A 16,929-nucleotide genomic window follows, 5' to 3' on the forward strand; every position below is an offset into this window, starting at 1 on the left:
AAAGGGAAACATGAAGAAGGGCTGCAGATTCTTAGGTTTGAACTACCTGTGTGGTGTAACTGTTAGTGTTGGATAATGACCTGTAAGGCCTGGGTTCAAATTTCCATGAAGCTCACAGGGTGACAATGAACTAATCACGATCTTTCAGTCTAGCCTACCTCACAGGGCTGTTGGGAGGATAAAAATGGGGAAGGGAGAACCATCTATGCCACACAGAGCTCCTTGGAGGAAAAGGTGGTACAGTGGTAACTCGCAAGACGAATGCCTAGTAAGACGAAAAACTCGCAAGACGAAAGAGTTTTTCGTTTTTTGAGTTGCTTCTCAAGACGAATTTCCCTATGGGCTTGCTTTGCAAGACGAAAACGTCTTGCAAGTTTGTTTCCTTTTCCTTAAAACCGTGCATTCAGGGGGTGCAGTTGCGACTTGACTTCGAGGAGCAACTCATAGCACGCAGTGTGGTAGCCTTTTTTGAGGTTTTTGAAGACTTTGGTGATTTTTGAAGCTTTTCCAAAATCCGTGCTTCGCAAGACGAAAAATTCGCAAGACGTAAAAACTCGCAGAACGAATTAATTTCGTCTTGCGAGGTACCACTGTATATAAACATAATAAATTTAAAAAAGAAAAAGAAACCACGCACCTTCAGAAATTTTAAAATGTGAAGACTGGGTACACCACACCACCAGAGAATTACCACTGACCTCAATGTCCCGGTTCAGCTGCCTGACGATGGCTGTGATGTTACGGATGTGCTCCTCCAAGAGCTGCCTGGCCAGCCGGTCCCCTCCACCTTTGTTCTGCATCCTATGCAGCGTGCAAACAATGTCTTCCTTGATGCGAAAAGCGTGTTCCACAAGGGCGGCTGTCGTCTTCTCATGGCTGAGAATCCTGTCTTCTAGCTGGTCCACGAGTCTCGCTGACCCAAGAGGAATGGCCGTTAGAGCTTGGCTGTGGAGGGGGATGTTCCGGATTCGTCTAAAAGAAGGAAGTGATGGACATGCTTGGTTTGATGGAGCAAGTGCTCATCCAACACCCCACTTATTTCTACAATATCTTATCCTCCCCCTCCTCCAAGGAGGTCAATAGAACACCTTCTGCCATTTCATTGTCACATTGACACTATGAGGCAGGTCAGCCTGAGAGACAGTGACTGGCCCAGGGTCACCCAGTGAACACAGAGAGAGCGAGGATTTTAACCTGGCTCTTGCCATACTTAGTGCAGCACTCTAACCATCACACTACACTGCTCAAGCCATTATAATTAACTGTTTATTGTGCACCAGAATCAGCCAGGATGTGCATTGCTCTATGTATTGTGCAGCATTGTTGTGAGCCATGAGAGGAGCAGGATTATGCTCCCAAGGACCAGAAGGGATCCACACACCTGGTACTGAATCAGTTCCCCTCATCTGGACTGGTGAAAATTGATTTTGGGTCAGGCTCAGATCTTCACCTCAGCAAGAGCCAAATTCTGGCCTTGCCTATGTGGCTTTTAGTCTCTCCAAGCATCAGTACTTGTTCCTCTTCTGTCTCCATGTGTGCCGGCCAGTTGTAAGAACCTAAGAAGAGCCTCCTGGGACTGGCAGAAAGTGGCCCATGTAGTCCAGGACCCTGTTCTCACAGTGACCAACCAGATGCCTCTGGAAAAGTCACAAGCAGGACCTGAGCACATGAGCATCTGCCCCTCCCATGGTTCCCAGCAACTGGATTCAGAAGCATAAATGCCTCTCACGATGGAGGCAGAGCAGAACCATGATGGCTAGTAGCCATTAATAGCTTTCTCCGACATGAATTTGTCTAATCCTCTATTATACACATCTATCATGTCACCCCTTACTTGCCTTTTCTCTAAACCAAAACCCCGCCAAATACTGCAACCTTTCTTCATATGGGAGTTGTTCCATCCCCTTGATCATTTTGGCTGCTTTTGTCCCATGTTTCCTATCCACTTGTTCTGCAGCCAAATGCATCCTTGGCCTAGTCCTCCTTCGAATACACCTCTGTGCTCAGATCTTGGCCTGCTACTGATTCCACTGCCAGATGGGCATTGGTGCATTTGTGGCTCTTAGGAAGTGTCCTGCCAGAGACAAGATTAAGGCTGGGTGATATCTGGTTTTCAACATCGTGATACATCACCAACTAAACATTGTGATATATCACGATGTCTGAAATAAGGATGGAGCAATGTAGAGGCATTGGCTGGCAGCATGGTTTTCCCCACATTGTGATTCCTGCATAGCACACACACAAACACACACATCATGATTTGCGATGTATTGCCAGGTCAAAAATTATGAAACTGATATCACGATATGGACTTCAAACCAGTTTGGATGATATATCAATCAGCCCTAACCAAGATCCATTGAACCCAGCATCCTCCTTCCCACATCAGCCAATCAAACATTATCAGGAAGAAGCCTACAAAGAGAGCTGGAAGGCAAGAGGCCCTCTCTCATGGCTGCTCTTTAGCAATGGGCAAAAGTCTTTGGGTCCAAACAGGCAAGTCCTCTTTTGGCCCCTCTCACACTCAGCTGAACTAAACCTGAAAATGCACCATAGTGGGGAAACATGAACCCTGTGTGTTTCCTGACATGCCCTGAACCTGGGATGTTCTGCAAGCAAAGCACCTGTCCTTTTGCCCCTGAGATTTGTTCTGACCCTGTAAGAGCTCCATGGAAGGATGGGCCTTCCTCACCAAATGTTGTTTGACCTCCAACTCCCATCATTCCCAGCAAGTACATTCAATGGTTGGCAGTGATGCAGGCTGGAGCCCAGCAACATATGGAGGGGGCTACCGGGTCTGGGAAGCCTTCAGTAAATAAATATTTCAAATCATACACACACACACACCCTCTGCCACCCCATCAAAGCAGTTCCCTCACACGCCTCAGGATACCTTTCAGTTGGGCCGAGTGTGGAGAATATTGGGCTTCGCTGTGCCATCCTCTCTTTCCAAGAATTTATGCCTGTTGGGGAAACAGCAACACAATATGACTGAAGCAGTTAAATTATTCATCTGTTTATAGCTGGCACAGAACAGCCACTTCATGCCAGCAATGCCACTGTTGGAGGGCACTTTTGGAATCTGCACAGCCAAGGCAGCACCCATGGAGAAGGCAGTGGCTTGTGGAGGCTCCCAGGATTATCTGCAACATGGGTTGGGCAGAAGCAAAACACATGGGAGTAACACATGGGCCAAGACCCCTGGCATTGCACCAAAGAGCCTTAGGCCTACACTACATGAGAACGCTGTTCCCGTATTGAACATGCAGGTAAAACATACCTGTGTGCAGAGGTCCAAAAGAAGATGTGTTAGGCCCTGGCACTCTGATGGGATACAGGAAGGTCTGCTAATATTGAGTCAGGAGCAGGCCCATGTCCTGATGGGCAGCCCTGGTTCTCTAAGATTTTGGGGTTGGGTATCTCCCAGCCCTAGCTGGAGGTGCTGCTAGGGACTGAAATGAGGAGCCTGCAAAGAAGTGTGCTCCCCCGAGCAACAGCCCATTTATTGAGAAATAGATTGAGCTAGGACTATAGCATGGCCAGTCCACTTCCAGAATCTCAGCCAGAGCAATTGCAGAATCCTGGTTTGGGCTGGTGTCCCAGGGCAGAGAGTCTGAGAGATCCAGAGGCTGGCAACACACAAGCGGGTCTTTTCTGCAGTGGCTCCCCGCCTGTGGAATGTTCTCCCCAGGGAGGTTTGCCTGGAGCCTTCATTATACATCTTTAAGCACCAGGCAAAAACGTTCCTCTTTAACCAGGCCTTTGGTTGATTTGATTGACATATTATGCCCTTTAAAAATGTGTTGGGTGGTGGTGATGATTGTTTTTTAATTATTTGATTATGCCTTTTGTGGTTTTATATTCTGATGTTATCCTGTGACCTGCAGGTATAGGGCAGTATATAAATTCAGTAAAGAACACAATAAAAAACATACTGGGGAATATCTTATGTAGCTGTCCTTGCAGTGTTTACATCTTCTTCTTTTTTTTATCTATATGCTTTAGAGCTGTCACCAGAGGAAATAAATCTTAGTGAATTGCTTGTATGAGCTTGATTCACCGTTTGGTTACAATAAACACAATTATTCTGGAGGCAAGACACACGTTTCCTTTGTTTTTTGAGGATGCTGAGAGGCCTTGAAAGGGAGAAGATGGTGGTGGCAGAGATGGGCCCAGCCAGGCCCGCGGCAGAGGAGACACCTAGTTGCCCCTGCCTCACCTTCCCCCTCCGCCACCACTAACTTCTCCTTCCTCTGTGCCTCTGGGACCACCTTCACACCACACATTTAAAGTCCTATGAATACCACTGAAACACTCATGGCTTCCCTCAAAGAATTCTGGGAGCTGTAGTCCGTTAAGAGTGCTGAGAGTTGTTAAGAGACCCCTATTCCCCCCACAGAGCTACAATTCTCAGAGTGGCTTAACTGTCAATCTCTCTTCACAGGGAACTCTAGAACTGGAACTCTGTAAGGGAAATATGGGCCTCCTCACAACTCCCAGAACGCTTAACAAACTACAGCTCCCAGAATTCATGAGGGGAAGCCATGTTGATTCAAAGTAGTATCATTGTGCTTTAAAAGTATGGTGTGAATTTGGTCAGAGTTGAGGTGCCCAGTAGCAGGGGAGGGGGGGGGGAGAGAACAGCTCCAGTGAAAGAAGGTGAGGACAGGTGACCTCACCTAGGCCCGAAGTCACCCCCCACCAAAGCAGGCTCAAAGCTTCTCAGAGCTTTTCAAAATCATTTTTCTCAGCAGCTAAAAGGCATTAGCTAAGCATCAGAAACATTCCACTCTGCTGTAACAAAGGTAGAGAACAGTCCATTGTTTCTCAGGCCTTTCTGATGCCTTCTGGCCTTGCTAAAGAACCACATTGCAACTTACTTTCTGTCCGGGAACCATGCCAGAACAAGAGATTGAAACATATCTGAACACTCTGAAACCCCTTTCCTGGGAAGGGTGCCAAGAGTCCAAGAGTCCCAAGACAGCTTTCTGTTCATGCTCAGAGGACTCCTGAGGGAGGAGAAAGGAGGAGGGAACTGGAAACTGCTTGTGCACAGAACTGTGAACTTCGTGCATGCTTTTGTGGACTATCACACTTGCTCCTTCTACCAGTTCATGGATGGTAGAAATAAAAGCCTTTTCTCCAAAACTATTCCTTGAGTGTCTGTTGACTCCCACTTCCCTTTCCCAGGCGCAATATTTTTCCCACCCAAGGGCAAAGCCTCATAAGGGTACACCAGTACTGCTCTACAGCGCTGTGTGATTAAGAAGTTTAAAATAATATATACATTTTAAACGTCCCATCCCATAGGCTGATGTCAAGCCTTTTGAAGGTGACTTCTGGGCCTTTTCTATCTCTTTGGCTTTTGATTTGATTTTGCTCCCCTTTCTCAAGCCCATGTTCCTTTCTTGCCCGCTGGTCAGAAGCTACTGCCCAGATACCTTCCTGGAAAATGTCCAGATCTTACTCTGATGGACCATAGGTTCCCATTCCAGCCTACTTTCTTTCTGCCTCTCAGCCAACTTTCATGTGACTGTGGAGAAGGAAAGCAAGAAAGAGAAATAAATGGGAGGGGAGCTGATGGAGCAACAGAAGGAGGGAGAGCCCTCTGCAAGTGACCAGCTTGGACCCCTGGAGACAGACTCCTGGCTGTCCCCCAGCAGCCTGCTGGGTGGGGAAGAGAGGGAGGGAAAAGGAGGTAGCTCAAACCACTTTTTGTCCTGGCCCATCTACCACCTAAACACCTTACATTGTTCCCCTGTATCTGCTTTAGATTGCAAGCCTCTTGAGGACAGGGACCTTTCACACCCATTCATTGTAAAGCACACAGTCGGCACTATGCAAATCATCATAATCAAAGGCTCATTTCATTCCAGCACAATAACCTGCAATATAAAATTAAACCAGACTCTGGCCCTCACCGCTTTGCTTTCTGAATGGAATTCACAAAGATTAGATAGTCACCAAGGCCTGCTACCAAAAAAGAAAAGAAAAGCCAGACTGGAGTCCCACTTGCCACCTCAGAGGCCATTTGCTCTGAGGCTGATCTCACATGCTCTGAAAACACTGAAACACCCACTGAAACCTGGCAGGATGTGCCATCAGGAGGACTGCTTGGGGATTACTGATTAAACATGATGCAATATGGTGCACAGATGGAAAGGGAACAGAGGGGTTATTTCAATGGAAGTGTCAGCTTTGCAGAGAAAAAAAGCCCACAAGGGATATCCTGCAAAACATCACAAGATACTGCTTGTCTATTAACCAAGGCCACGATTCCCAAGCACTGCATGGAAAAGAGAGACTTGCTCAAAATGATACCACCTCTCTTGGAGAGAGCTTTTGAAAATAGGGCTGCTCCCATGCCTGTAGGAACACCATATACATTAGATGAAATTGCCTGTTGCCTGTCAGCCCCCATCCCACAAGCTGTTGACTAAGATTCTGGGGATGCCATGGAATTCTCCAGATGCTTAGGGGAGAGGTATCAGCAACAGACTGCCAACAGGCAGTGCTGCTTATGAGAGATGAGTGAGAGGTCCTTTGCTAGACAGGAGAAAAAGATAGCTAGCCTGTTGAACTTGGAGGGGTTTGACTTAAGATACGGTTGGCATGCGTACTTATGGTATGACAAAGTTAAAGTACATAGAGCATGGGTAGGTAAACTAAGGCCCAGGGGCCGGATCCAGCCCAATCGCCTTCTAAATCCAGCCCGTGGACGTTCTGGGGATCAGCGTGTTTTTACACGAGTAGGATATGTCCTTTTATTTAAAATGCATCTCTGGGTTTTTTTGTGGGGCATAGGAATTCATTCACCCCCCCCCCAAAAAAAAATATAGTCCGGCCCCCAACAAGGTATGAGGGACAGTGGACTGGCCCTCTGCTGACCCCTGACATAGAGGGTTCCTAAATCATATAGTAAGGAGGAGTTTATACAGTTTGGATAAGGTATAAGGATCTTTTAGAAAGGAAAACACCATGGTGGTTATCACCTGTGGAATTATATATATATTATTTTCCTGGCTAATAAAATAGCCTCACAAAAGAAGAATCTGGCATTGACACCTGGCCAATCAAGGAAAGGCTTTATCCAAGAGGGAGAACCAAATATGGACCTTGTGGAGGTAATGATGGAAATGCGGAAAGATCTTCAAAGCCACACCTAAGTGGTAGGTGAATTATCAACAAAAATAAAGGCTCTTGCAAGTAAAACAAGTAATTTGGAGAAAACTGCAAACTCTTCAAGATGCAGTCCAAATAAATAAAGAGGAAAATAAAGAAATAAGGAAGGAACAGGAAAAGATGCTAGAGGAAGTTGTGGCAGCCAGAGCAACTCAGGAATTAACAGTGGATAATTTGGTGTTAATTGAATTAAGGCAAAAAGCGATGCTTTTGAGATTCAGATCTATTTCTCAGCAATCAGATGTAGCAATAAGGGATAAAATAACCGAAGCACTTGTGTCTTTGCTTGAGATGCAACAACAGGACGTGGATACAGCTATTGAGTGTGCGTTCAGGGTTAAATTTCCATATGCTAAGAAGAAAATCTTTCCAGGGTCCTTTTTAATTCTAGAAGTATCAAAGACAGAGTGCTCCAGACATATTATGGAGGTATTGAAATAGATGATGAAGGATTATAATTTTAAAAGACATTCCAGTAAAACTGCTGAAAAGAGAGAGATTACAATTTTTTGACAGAAGCCCTTAAAAAGATAAAATTCCGCTTCAGACGGGAATGACCTGAAGGGATTTCCTATACTTATGAAGGTAAAAAATAAAGGTGTGTAGCACCAGTGAAAGTACATGCCTTTGTAATGCCTTTGTGGTGAGACTTTGGGATTGAGCATGGAGAATAAGAAGAAGAAGATAAGGAAGAAGAAGAGGATAAACAGTAAAGAGGGAAGGGGTAGAAGGAAAACTAGAACTGTCAAAAAATATATATGTGTGTGTGTGTGTGTGTGTGTGTATATATATATATATATATATATGATAAATAAGATATACCGTAATTTTCGCTCTATAACACGCACATTTTTTCTCCTAAAAAGTAAGGGGAAATGTCTGTGCGTGTTATTGAGCGAATGTGTGGTCCCTGGAGCCGAATGGCCCGAGTGCAGGGGCAAAAATCAGATCACGCGTCACGGAGGAGGGAAGGCTGCAGAAGCGAGGCTGCTGCTTTCCTGCATTCTGCCTCAGAGTCTTACTGCCCACCCGCTTCTGTTTTTGGTTGCTGTGTTTGCTCAAAAGCAACAAAGAGCAGGGAAATCCCCTGCCCTCCTGGCAAGCAGAAGGGAAAGGAAAGGATCGCGTCCTTCCTTCTAATTCCTTCCTAGCCACACTGCGCGCAGGCTCCAGCCCACCCGGCTCAGGTTCTGTTGACTAGGAGTGCAGCCGACAGCCACCACCTCCTCCTCTCCGTGCTCCGGTGCTGCTGCGTCCAGCATTCTAGGGACTTGCAGGCAGCCGGACAACATGCAGGTGGGTGGGAGAGAGAGGGGGGGGGCTGGCTTGGGGGGGGAACTTTTGCCTTCCTTTCCTCCCTCCCGTTAAACCTCTCTCCTGCATTGTTAGCCAGCTGCTTCTCTGCACACCCCTCTCATGCTCCTTGTCCCTTCTGTGTTTTTCCTTCCCTCCAAACTTAAACGTGGTTACAAAGTACAGATCCACATGGATCCTCAGGATCTTTGCATTGGATCACCCCAAATTCACCATCAGATCACATAGCATGTCCATGGCTACAGCCTGCACCAAAAAAAATCACGCACCCACTGTTGCCTGGGGCTGCAATGGTGCAAAAATGTGGTTACAAAGCATGGATCCACATGGATCCTCAGGATCTTTGCATTGGGTCACCCCAAATTCACCATCAGATCACATAGCATGTCCATGGCTACAGCCTGCACCAAAAAAATCACACACCCACTGTTGTCTGGGGCCACAATGGTGCAAAAACGTGGTTACAAAGCACAGATCCACATGGATTCTCAGGATTTTTGCATTGGGCTACCCCAAACTCACCGTCAAATCACATGTCTGTGGCCACAGCATGAAGCACAAAAATGATACATCCACTGTTTCATTCAGAATTTTTTTCCCTTGTTTTCCTCCTCTAAAAACTATGTGCGTGTTATGGTCAGGTGCATGTTATAGAGCGAAAAATACGGTAATAGAATATGGATCTTATATTTATTTCATAGAATGTAAATGGACTAAATAGTTAAATGAAAATGAATAAAATAGTGCATATAGTGTCAAAGTAGAAATTAGACATCATTTGCTTGCAGGACACACATATAAAAAGACAACATAGAAAATACTAATAAATAAATATTTATAAATAAATAACAAATAAAGGTCTGGAGCAAGAGTTTATCTCTTCTGATAAAACCAAAAAGGGAGGGGTAATTATGTATGTTAGCCCCAAACTAGATCCTAAATTCATCTTTAAAGGTGAGGAAGGCAGAATGATGGTTATTGAAGTGAGACTAGATGGAGAACCAATTACTGTAGTCGGAATTTATGCCCCCAATGAACGGAAAACTGATTAAAAAACAAACAAACTGGAAGAGAAATTGTTTGATTTGTGTGATAGTAAAATAATAATGATGAGTGATTTTAATTGTGTCATTTCCCTTGATCTAGATAGAACGGTACGGAAAACAGATTCAAAATAAGGGAAATTGCCAAATGCCTTTTTTGATATGGTGTCCAATTTTGACTTAACTGACCTATGGCGACTTAAGCATCCATTAGAACACAAATTTACTTTTTTCTCAAATGCAAACAATTCTTCAAGCAGAATACACATTTTATTGGCTTTGAAAGAGTTAACAACTAGGGTAAAAAAGGTAGAAATTCAACCTAAGATATTATCCAATCACAATGGCATCTTTATGACAATAACAGGAGGGAAATGTTCTTCATTTAGGTGGAAGGTAAATGATGTGGTATTGCAAAATGAACAAATTATGAGTAAGGGGCAACACTCCCTTACAAGAATTTTTTTTACCTCAATCTAAATAAAGAAACAGATTTAATTGTAGTATGGGATGCCAGTAAGGGAGTGGTGAGAGGTTTCCTAATTCAACAAAATACTTTCCAAAAAAAGAGAAAGGGAAAAAAAGAAGCAGGACATATTAGATGCCTTATTGAATAAGGAGAAGTTAATTGCAAAACCAAAGGATAAAGATGTGTGTCAAGCAATTAAAATACTGCAAGCACAATTTTTGCTGTTAGTTAATCAAGAGATTGAGATGAAAATTAAATTAATGAAACAGATTTTTTTTGAATTTGCTAACAAACCACGTAAATTGTTAGCATGGCAACTCAAAAAAGAAAGAAAAAAATAGCACAATAAATAATATTGTAGATGACGATAAGCATTTGACTAGCTGAAAAGAGATAAGGAAAGCATTTGAAAAATATTATATTTCATTATATTGTTGTGAGAAAGAGGACTTTAAGAAAATGGACTCTTATTTAAGTGACTGTAACACTTAACAGAGTATCTAAGGAAAACTGGCAAATTTTGAATGCACCCAAATCGATATCGGAATTGCAAATGGCAATAAACTGAATAAATATGGGAAAAGCACCGGGACCAGATGGACTTACAGCCATTTTTTAATTAAAAGTTTCAGGATATACTTATACAGTGGTACCTTGGGTTAAGAACTTAATTCGTTCTGGAGGTCCGTTCTTAACCTGAAACTGTTCTTAACCTGAGGTAACACTTTAGCTAATGGGGCCTCCCGCTGCTGCTGTGCCGCCGCTACGCAATTTCTGTTTTCATCCTGAAGCAAAGTTCTTAACCCAAGGAACTATTTCTGGGTTAGTGGAGTCTGTAACCTGAAGCGTCTGTAACCCGAGGTACCGCTGTAGAACCACTTAAGGACACCTTGAAGGGAATTTTGGTGACAGGAGTAGTTCCAGCTTCATGGAAAGATGCATCGTTACTTTGATCCACAAATAAGACAGTGACCTAACAAAAACTAAAAATTACAGACCTATTTCATTATTGAATTGTGACTACGAACAATTTGCTACAATATTGGCTAAAAGATTGAAACGAACATTGACTGAGTCAGTCCATAGAGACCAGGCTGTAAGTAAATGTAATTAACTTAATAGCGTACGTGGAAGTAAGAAATTAAAAACAGGCTGCGTTAATCTTCCTAGATGCAGATAAAGCTTTTGACAACATTTCATGGTCATTTATGATTAAGGTTTTAGAGAAAATGGAAATAAGTAATTCTTTCCTAGGAGGAATTAAAACAATCTATACTGATCAATCTGCAAATATAGTAATAAATTATATTATTTCAGACAAATGCCAAATAGAAAAAGGAACGAGACAAGGCTGTCCCTGTTTGTTATGACATTAGAAATACTGCTTCAGAATATAACGAGAAAAGGGGAAATTAAAGGTTTTGAGGTGGGGCGTAGAGTCTATAAATTAAGGGCATTTGTGACGTGGTGTTGACACTAGAACAACCTTTGGAGAGCGTTCTCTAAGCATTAGAACAAATTTAAAGGTTTGGAGAAGTGTTGGGTTTCAAAATAAACTCAAATAAAACCAAAATGTTGGTTAAAACATGGAAGAGCAGTCAAAAAATTTTTTAGAAAGGATGTCTGGTTTAAAAATAGGCAAAAAAATTAAGTATTTAGGAATTTGGCTGACAGTAAGAAAGCTCAACCTATTTGAAAATAATTATATTAAATTGTGGAAAGAGGTTAAGAAAGAGTTGGAGATATGGGGGAGAATGAAATTCTCCCTGATAGATAGAATTTCAGCCATTAAAATGAATATACTCCCTAGGATGCTGATTTTATTCCAATCAATCCTGATTGTAAATCATTCAAGCTGCTTCAAAAATTGGAAAAAGAGGTCTCTAAATTTATCTGGCAAGGGGAGAAGCCAATAATAAAATATTTTGTATCCTGACAGATACAAAAGAAAGAGGAGGCTTTGCCCTGCCAGATTTGCAATTGTATTATGAGGGAGGTTGTTTGCATAGGTTAAAAGAATGGATTGTATTGGACAATGCAAACTAAGATTTAGAGGGTCATGATTTAAAATTTGGCTGACATGTATGTCTTTGGTATGGGAAGGCTAAAACCTATGAGTTTAATGAACCACATTCTTAGGAAGAATCTATATAGAGTCTGGGGAAAATATATAAATATGCTGGAAAGAAAAACACCTTTATGGCTATCTCACATCAAAGCAATTACAATTAATAGAGTTAATATGGATAGACAATGGGAATCTTATAGGGAACTGCTGGATTTTACGGGGGGGGGGGTGTGGAACCCAAACTGAAATCAATGGAAAACTTAAGGAGCCAAGTTATAGATTGATTGCAATATCACCAAATACACAACATGTTTAAATTAGATAGAAAGAATGGGTTTATGGACTAACGTTCACAATTCAAAAAAGAACACTTACAAAATGATAAACTTCTGTCTAAAATGTATAATTTTTTTATTAGAATGGGAAACAAAAGACGAGCTTGTTAAAGTTTCAGTGACACATAGTTATAGGACACAATATACATCTTAACCTCTGGGAGAAACTTTGGGAAAGTGACCTGAAATTTACTGCATGTTATTAATTGAAAGAGAATTATTTGAAAATGATCCATAGATTGTATTTAACTCTGAGTAGGTTGGCTAAGATTTATAAAACAGAATCAGATCCATGTTGGAAGAGTAAAGAAGTGGAGGGAACCTTTTTTCACATGTGGTGGACATGTAAAAAGGTAAAAGGGTATTGGGAAATGATTTATAATGAAATGAAAAAAATATGTTTAAAATTACTTCCCCCCCAACCCTCCCCCAAGTTCTTTTTATTGAGAATAGCCCAAACAGAAATTCCTAGGTGTCAGAAAAGCTTATTTATGTATGCAACGACTGCAGCCCGTGTTTTGTTAGCCCCAAAATTGAAAGTGAGTGAGGTCCCAACCAAAGAGGACTGGCAATTTAAGTTGACAGAATATGCAGAATTTGCAGATTTAACACACAGAATAAGAGAGCAAGAAAAACATATAATTAAAGAAGAGTGGAAAACATTTATTGAAAATATGGAAAATAAATGTATAAAGCTGAAAACAGTGGCATCAATAAGATAAATTCAACAGAGTAAATAATTTTTGCTGTAAAAGTGGAAAACTGATTTGAATGGTTAGAGTAAAATATGCAGGAATGTATGATAAGTAAAATGAACCATGGAAGGAGAAGAAGGGAAGTCATTGTATATTTTAAAATTTGTAAAATGTTTATTTTGAAATGTAAAACTGACAACTTAATAAAAAAAAAATTATATATAAGTCCCGCAAAAATAGACTGGCAGAATAAGCTAATATAATACGCAGAGCTAGCAATGTTGATTGCAAAGATAATAAATCAAGATGAGTCTGATGTAAAAGAAGACTGGGAATACTTTGGCGAATATTTAAAGAAATATAACAATCAGATAAACTTCCAAGTGGGGTTAAATATATGAGCAGCAGTTAAAATAAGCAGAAGAGGGATGGTAATTAAGGAGATGCTTAACAAGGACTAAATAAGACCCCACGGAGGAATGTGTATGGAAGTCAGAGTGTAAGATAAACAATGACAATTGTATAACTGATGTACTAAGATATGTAAAATGCATAAATTTAAAAAAGGAGAAAAAGATATTGGGGCTGGCAGACGGGAGTGACTATTAGCAGGAAAGGGGTGCTGAGAAATAGGCAAGAGGTTGGGCAGATGAGATACAGAGTACCTAGCAGAAGAGGGTTGAGAGACCTGAAAAGAATAGGCCACATGCTCCCAATTTTCCAGGGAGGGCCTCTCTTCTTTGTCCCCTCCTATCTTTGCTACATCTGTCATGTACTGAAGTTCTCACCCTGGGCCAGCAGGGGGATACTGTAGTTTTCACTCAGGTCCACATATGCAAATAAGGGATTGAAAGTGACATTCAGTGATTGGATAGTTACAGAAAATGGTTACTGTTGCGTTCTAGTGGAGCTCTATATAAGCAGGATGGCTGAACCCTTCAGTTCAGTTCTGTTCTGGCCTGTGAATAAACAAGAGCTGTTTGAAGAGTCGCTGTGTCGTCTGATATGTTCACCCACAACTTAACAACATCCCTGCCACCATTCTTGCCTTTGAGAAAGGGATGCCTTGTGGCAATGTTGTTACTGTGCATCATCACTCTTTAGGGCCCAGACTGGTTGGGAGAGCAAATATGCATTTATTCCTCAATTCAAATGGGAATAAAACAAGAGGCATTAATGTGGGGGGTCCCATGCTGTGTGCAGTTTCAGACCTTCCAAGTGTCCCTGTTTTCCAGGGGCAGACCTGGATTTACAGAAGCTGTCCCGGTTTCTGATTTGATCCTGGAATGTCCTGCTTTTCCTTAGGACATCCCTAATTCCATCAGAGAAATGTTGGAAGGTATGCAGTTTGCCAGTTCACACACACTGCCATTACTGAGGTGTATTTTGAAAGTCTGAGAACGTGATGTGTGGCAATTACAGTTGTCTAATATATCTCTTTGGTCAAAAGAGCTCCTAGCTTTCGAGACAGGCTGTTGAAGAGCAAATGCGTTCAGCTCACAGCCTTCAGCACTGGGCAGGGCTGGAGGGGAAGACTTGGTGGAGTTTGGGAAGGTGGGTGCAGGAGGCAGAGGGGTGGAGGAGATGAACTTCAGGGAGCCCAGCACAAAACCCTCACTGCAGACCCCAAAAGAAGAAGTATTTTGTGGCATCCTCATGGCTAGTTTACCTGCAAGGCACATTATGTGGGCCTGCCTTGGAAGATGATATACAGCACATGCCAAGTGATGTGCGTTAGAAAATTTTCCCTTTTTTCATCAGGTGATTAGTAACAATAAATGGGGGTCAACAGCAAATACAATATTAGGGAAGCTTGGAAAGTTCCCCCCTTTATGCTTTGTTTACAAGTAAAACGAACACTATCGCTCTTCAGGAAATTTCGCAGTGCAAATTAGGCTAATTTGCATTGGGAATTTTTCCAGTACAATTTATTTCCTGAGAAGTCACATTACTAGCACAAGCTTGGCATGCAGAAGGTCTAAGATTTAATAATTATTAAAGGCAACCACGTTAGTTATGGCATGAACTTCCATGGACTAGTGGAATCTGCTTCATCAGAAGCATGATGAGTTGCCTCAGAGGAAGTGGCATCAATGAAGACTTCTGCTAAATTTGTTAGGCTTTATGATGCCGCAAGACCCTTTGGTTATTTTTGCTCCAACAGAATAACACAGGCTTCTCTCTGGAAGCTGGTAGAAAAGCCTCAGGAACAGAAGAGGGTTCTAAGCACCAGGGGGGCAGGCTGCCTTTGAAATGCTAATAGGTGTCACAAAAATGTGGTTTTTTTATTTGAATAGTGACAGGGAAAGAGAGTAAAACCCCTCCCTCCCAGCAGTTCTGGGGCTGCTCAGGCATTTGCTATTTGCTCAGCAAGAAAAGATGCATGTTAACTGTATCCACTTCACACAACATAAGAAGAGCCTGCTGGACCAGTCCAATGGCCCATTTAGTCCAGCATCCTGGGGTGGGTGTTAAAAGGCCTTTCAAAGTGTGATATGCTTTATGGATGGGCTCTGTAGCTAGAAGGAGTCTCTCTTTGCTAATCACAGCTGTCAGTGGTGGAGCAAGGTGACAGGTGGTGTTTTGCAAATCACCCGAGGTTCAGTTGCGGAACCAAAAGGCTGGACATAAATAGTTTAAGAAATTATTTAATAAATAAGCTTCTCTCCAAGTGACAGAGGGAAAAGTTGAGAATTTGGGAACTTCCCACCTACAGGTACAGACGCCTTCACAAACAGCTGTCTGGGTAAAGGTGTTGGGCATCATTCAAGGTAGTCTAGCAGCAGAACGGAGAGAGCTGACCCACAGACCCACAGACTAAAGAGGGAGGAGGAGGAAGAGGAGGGGTGATGAAGAGAGCACCTGTTGCTGAAAAATGTTAAGTGATGGACAGTAGAGCACCTGCTCCTTTCATGCAGAAGGTTCAAGTTTCAATCCATCTCCATGGAGGGGAGAGAGATTCTGTGCTGGCCAGCAAGTAATGGCTTTTCCCACCCGCCTTGCCCCATCCTCCAGCCCTAGGAGATCTTACAGGGGAGCTGTTTCCAGAGGAACAACTGTGAGGGGAGAGAGACTCTGTTTTCCATCAGGTGGCTGGTTTCACCTGTGCTGCCCCAAGAACTTAACAGTGCTTAGTGTAACTGACCTGTAGGAAGGACTCTATGAATAGAAAAGAGAGATGCTTTGTACCCTTGTTAACTATGAAAATCCTTTTTAAAAAACAACCATTATTTATTAAAAAAAAAATGCTTAGTGTATTTTTTGGCTGCTATTTTGTTAATGCTGCTTTGTAAACTACGAATGTTGCATTGATTTGTTAATCATATAATATGACTTTTGCTTTAATTGTGACGTATAGCTTATTTTTTAGTTGCTGCTTTGCTAACAGTGCTTTATAGATTGTAATTGTTTCACTGATGATTTGTTAATTTTTCTATATGATCTATGCTGCATTTGTGATGTTCTATGATGTTCCATAATGTTATTATTTATTGTTTGCAAGTCACTTTGGGATTCATTTGAATGAAAAGCAGTATAGAGTTATAATAAATCGAATCAAATCTCCAGGTAAGACTCCTTGCCTGAAATTCTGGAGAGCCGCTGCCAGTCAGTGTAGACAATACTGATGGACCAATGGTCTGACGTGTTTTCTATGTTCTATTTCTAATGATGGGAGGAGGGGAAAACCTGCTCCTAGCTGATGGAATGGCAAACCCCAGGGATGACTGTGCTCTGCCTCCAACTGGTATCCACGGTCTGGATACCAGTTGCTGGGAACTGTAAATATGGAACAGTGCTCTTGCACTCAGGTTCTGCTTGT

The 16,929-nt window shown here is 42.3% G+C and overlaps 1 protein-coding gene across 6 annotated transcripts in view; it reads right to left on the reverse strand.

Moving 5' to 3' along the window:
- Positions 1 to 16,929, reverse strand: part of FAM81A (family with sequence similarity 81 member A) — a 42,959-nt gene that overhangs the window by 23,959 nt on the left and 2,071 nt on the right. For 4 of the 6 annotated variants that reach the window (XM_081839133.1, XM_081839134.1, XM_081839137.1 and 1 more), the window contains 2 exons: positions 2,897 to 2,966; positions 699 to 972 (listed from right to left, as the gene is read on the reverse strand). In XM_081839133.1, the coding sequence (XP_081695259.1) occupies positions 699 to 972; positions 2,897 to 2,966 (344 nt within the window). Of the gene's footprint in view, positions 1 to 698; positions 973 to 2,896; positions 2,967 to 3,283; positions 3,306 to 16,929 lie in introns of those variants that run through there. The other 2 variants (XM_081839135.1, XM_081839136.1) reach the window with 2 other exon arrangements.

Source organism: Podarcis erhardii (assembly GCF_964252035.2).
Source record: "Podarcis erhardii genome assembly, chromosome: 14".
In the NCBI taxonomy this organism is placed as follows: Eukaryota; Metazoa; Chordata; class Lepidosauria; order Squamata; family Lacertidae; genus Podarcis; species Podarcis erhardii.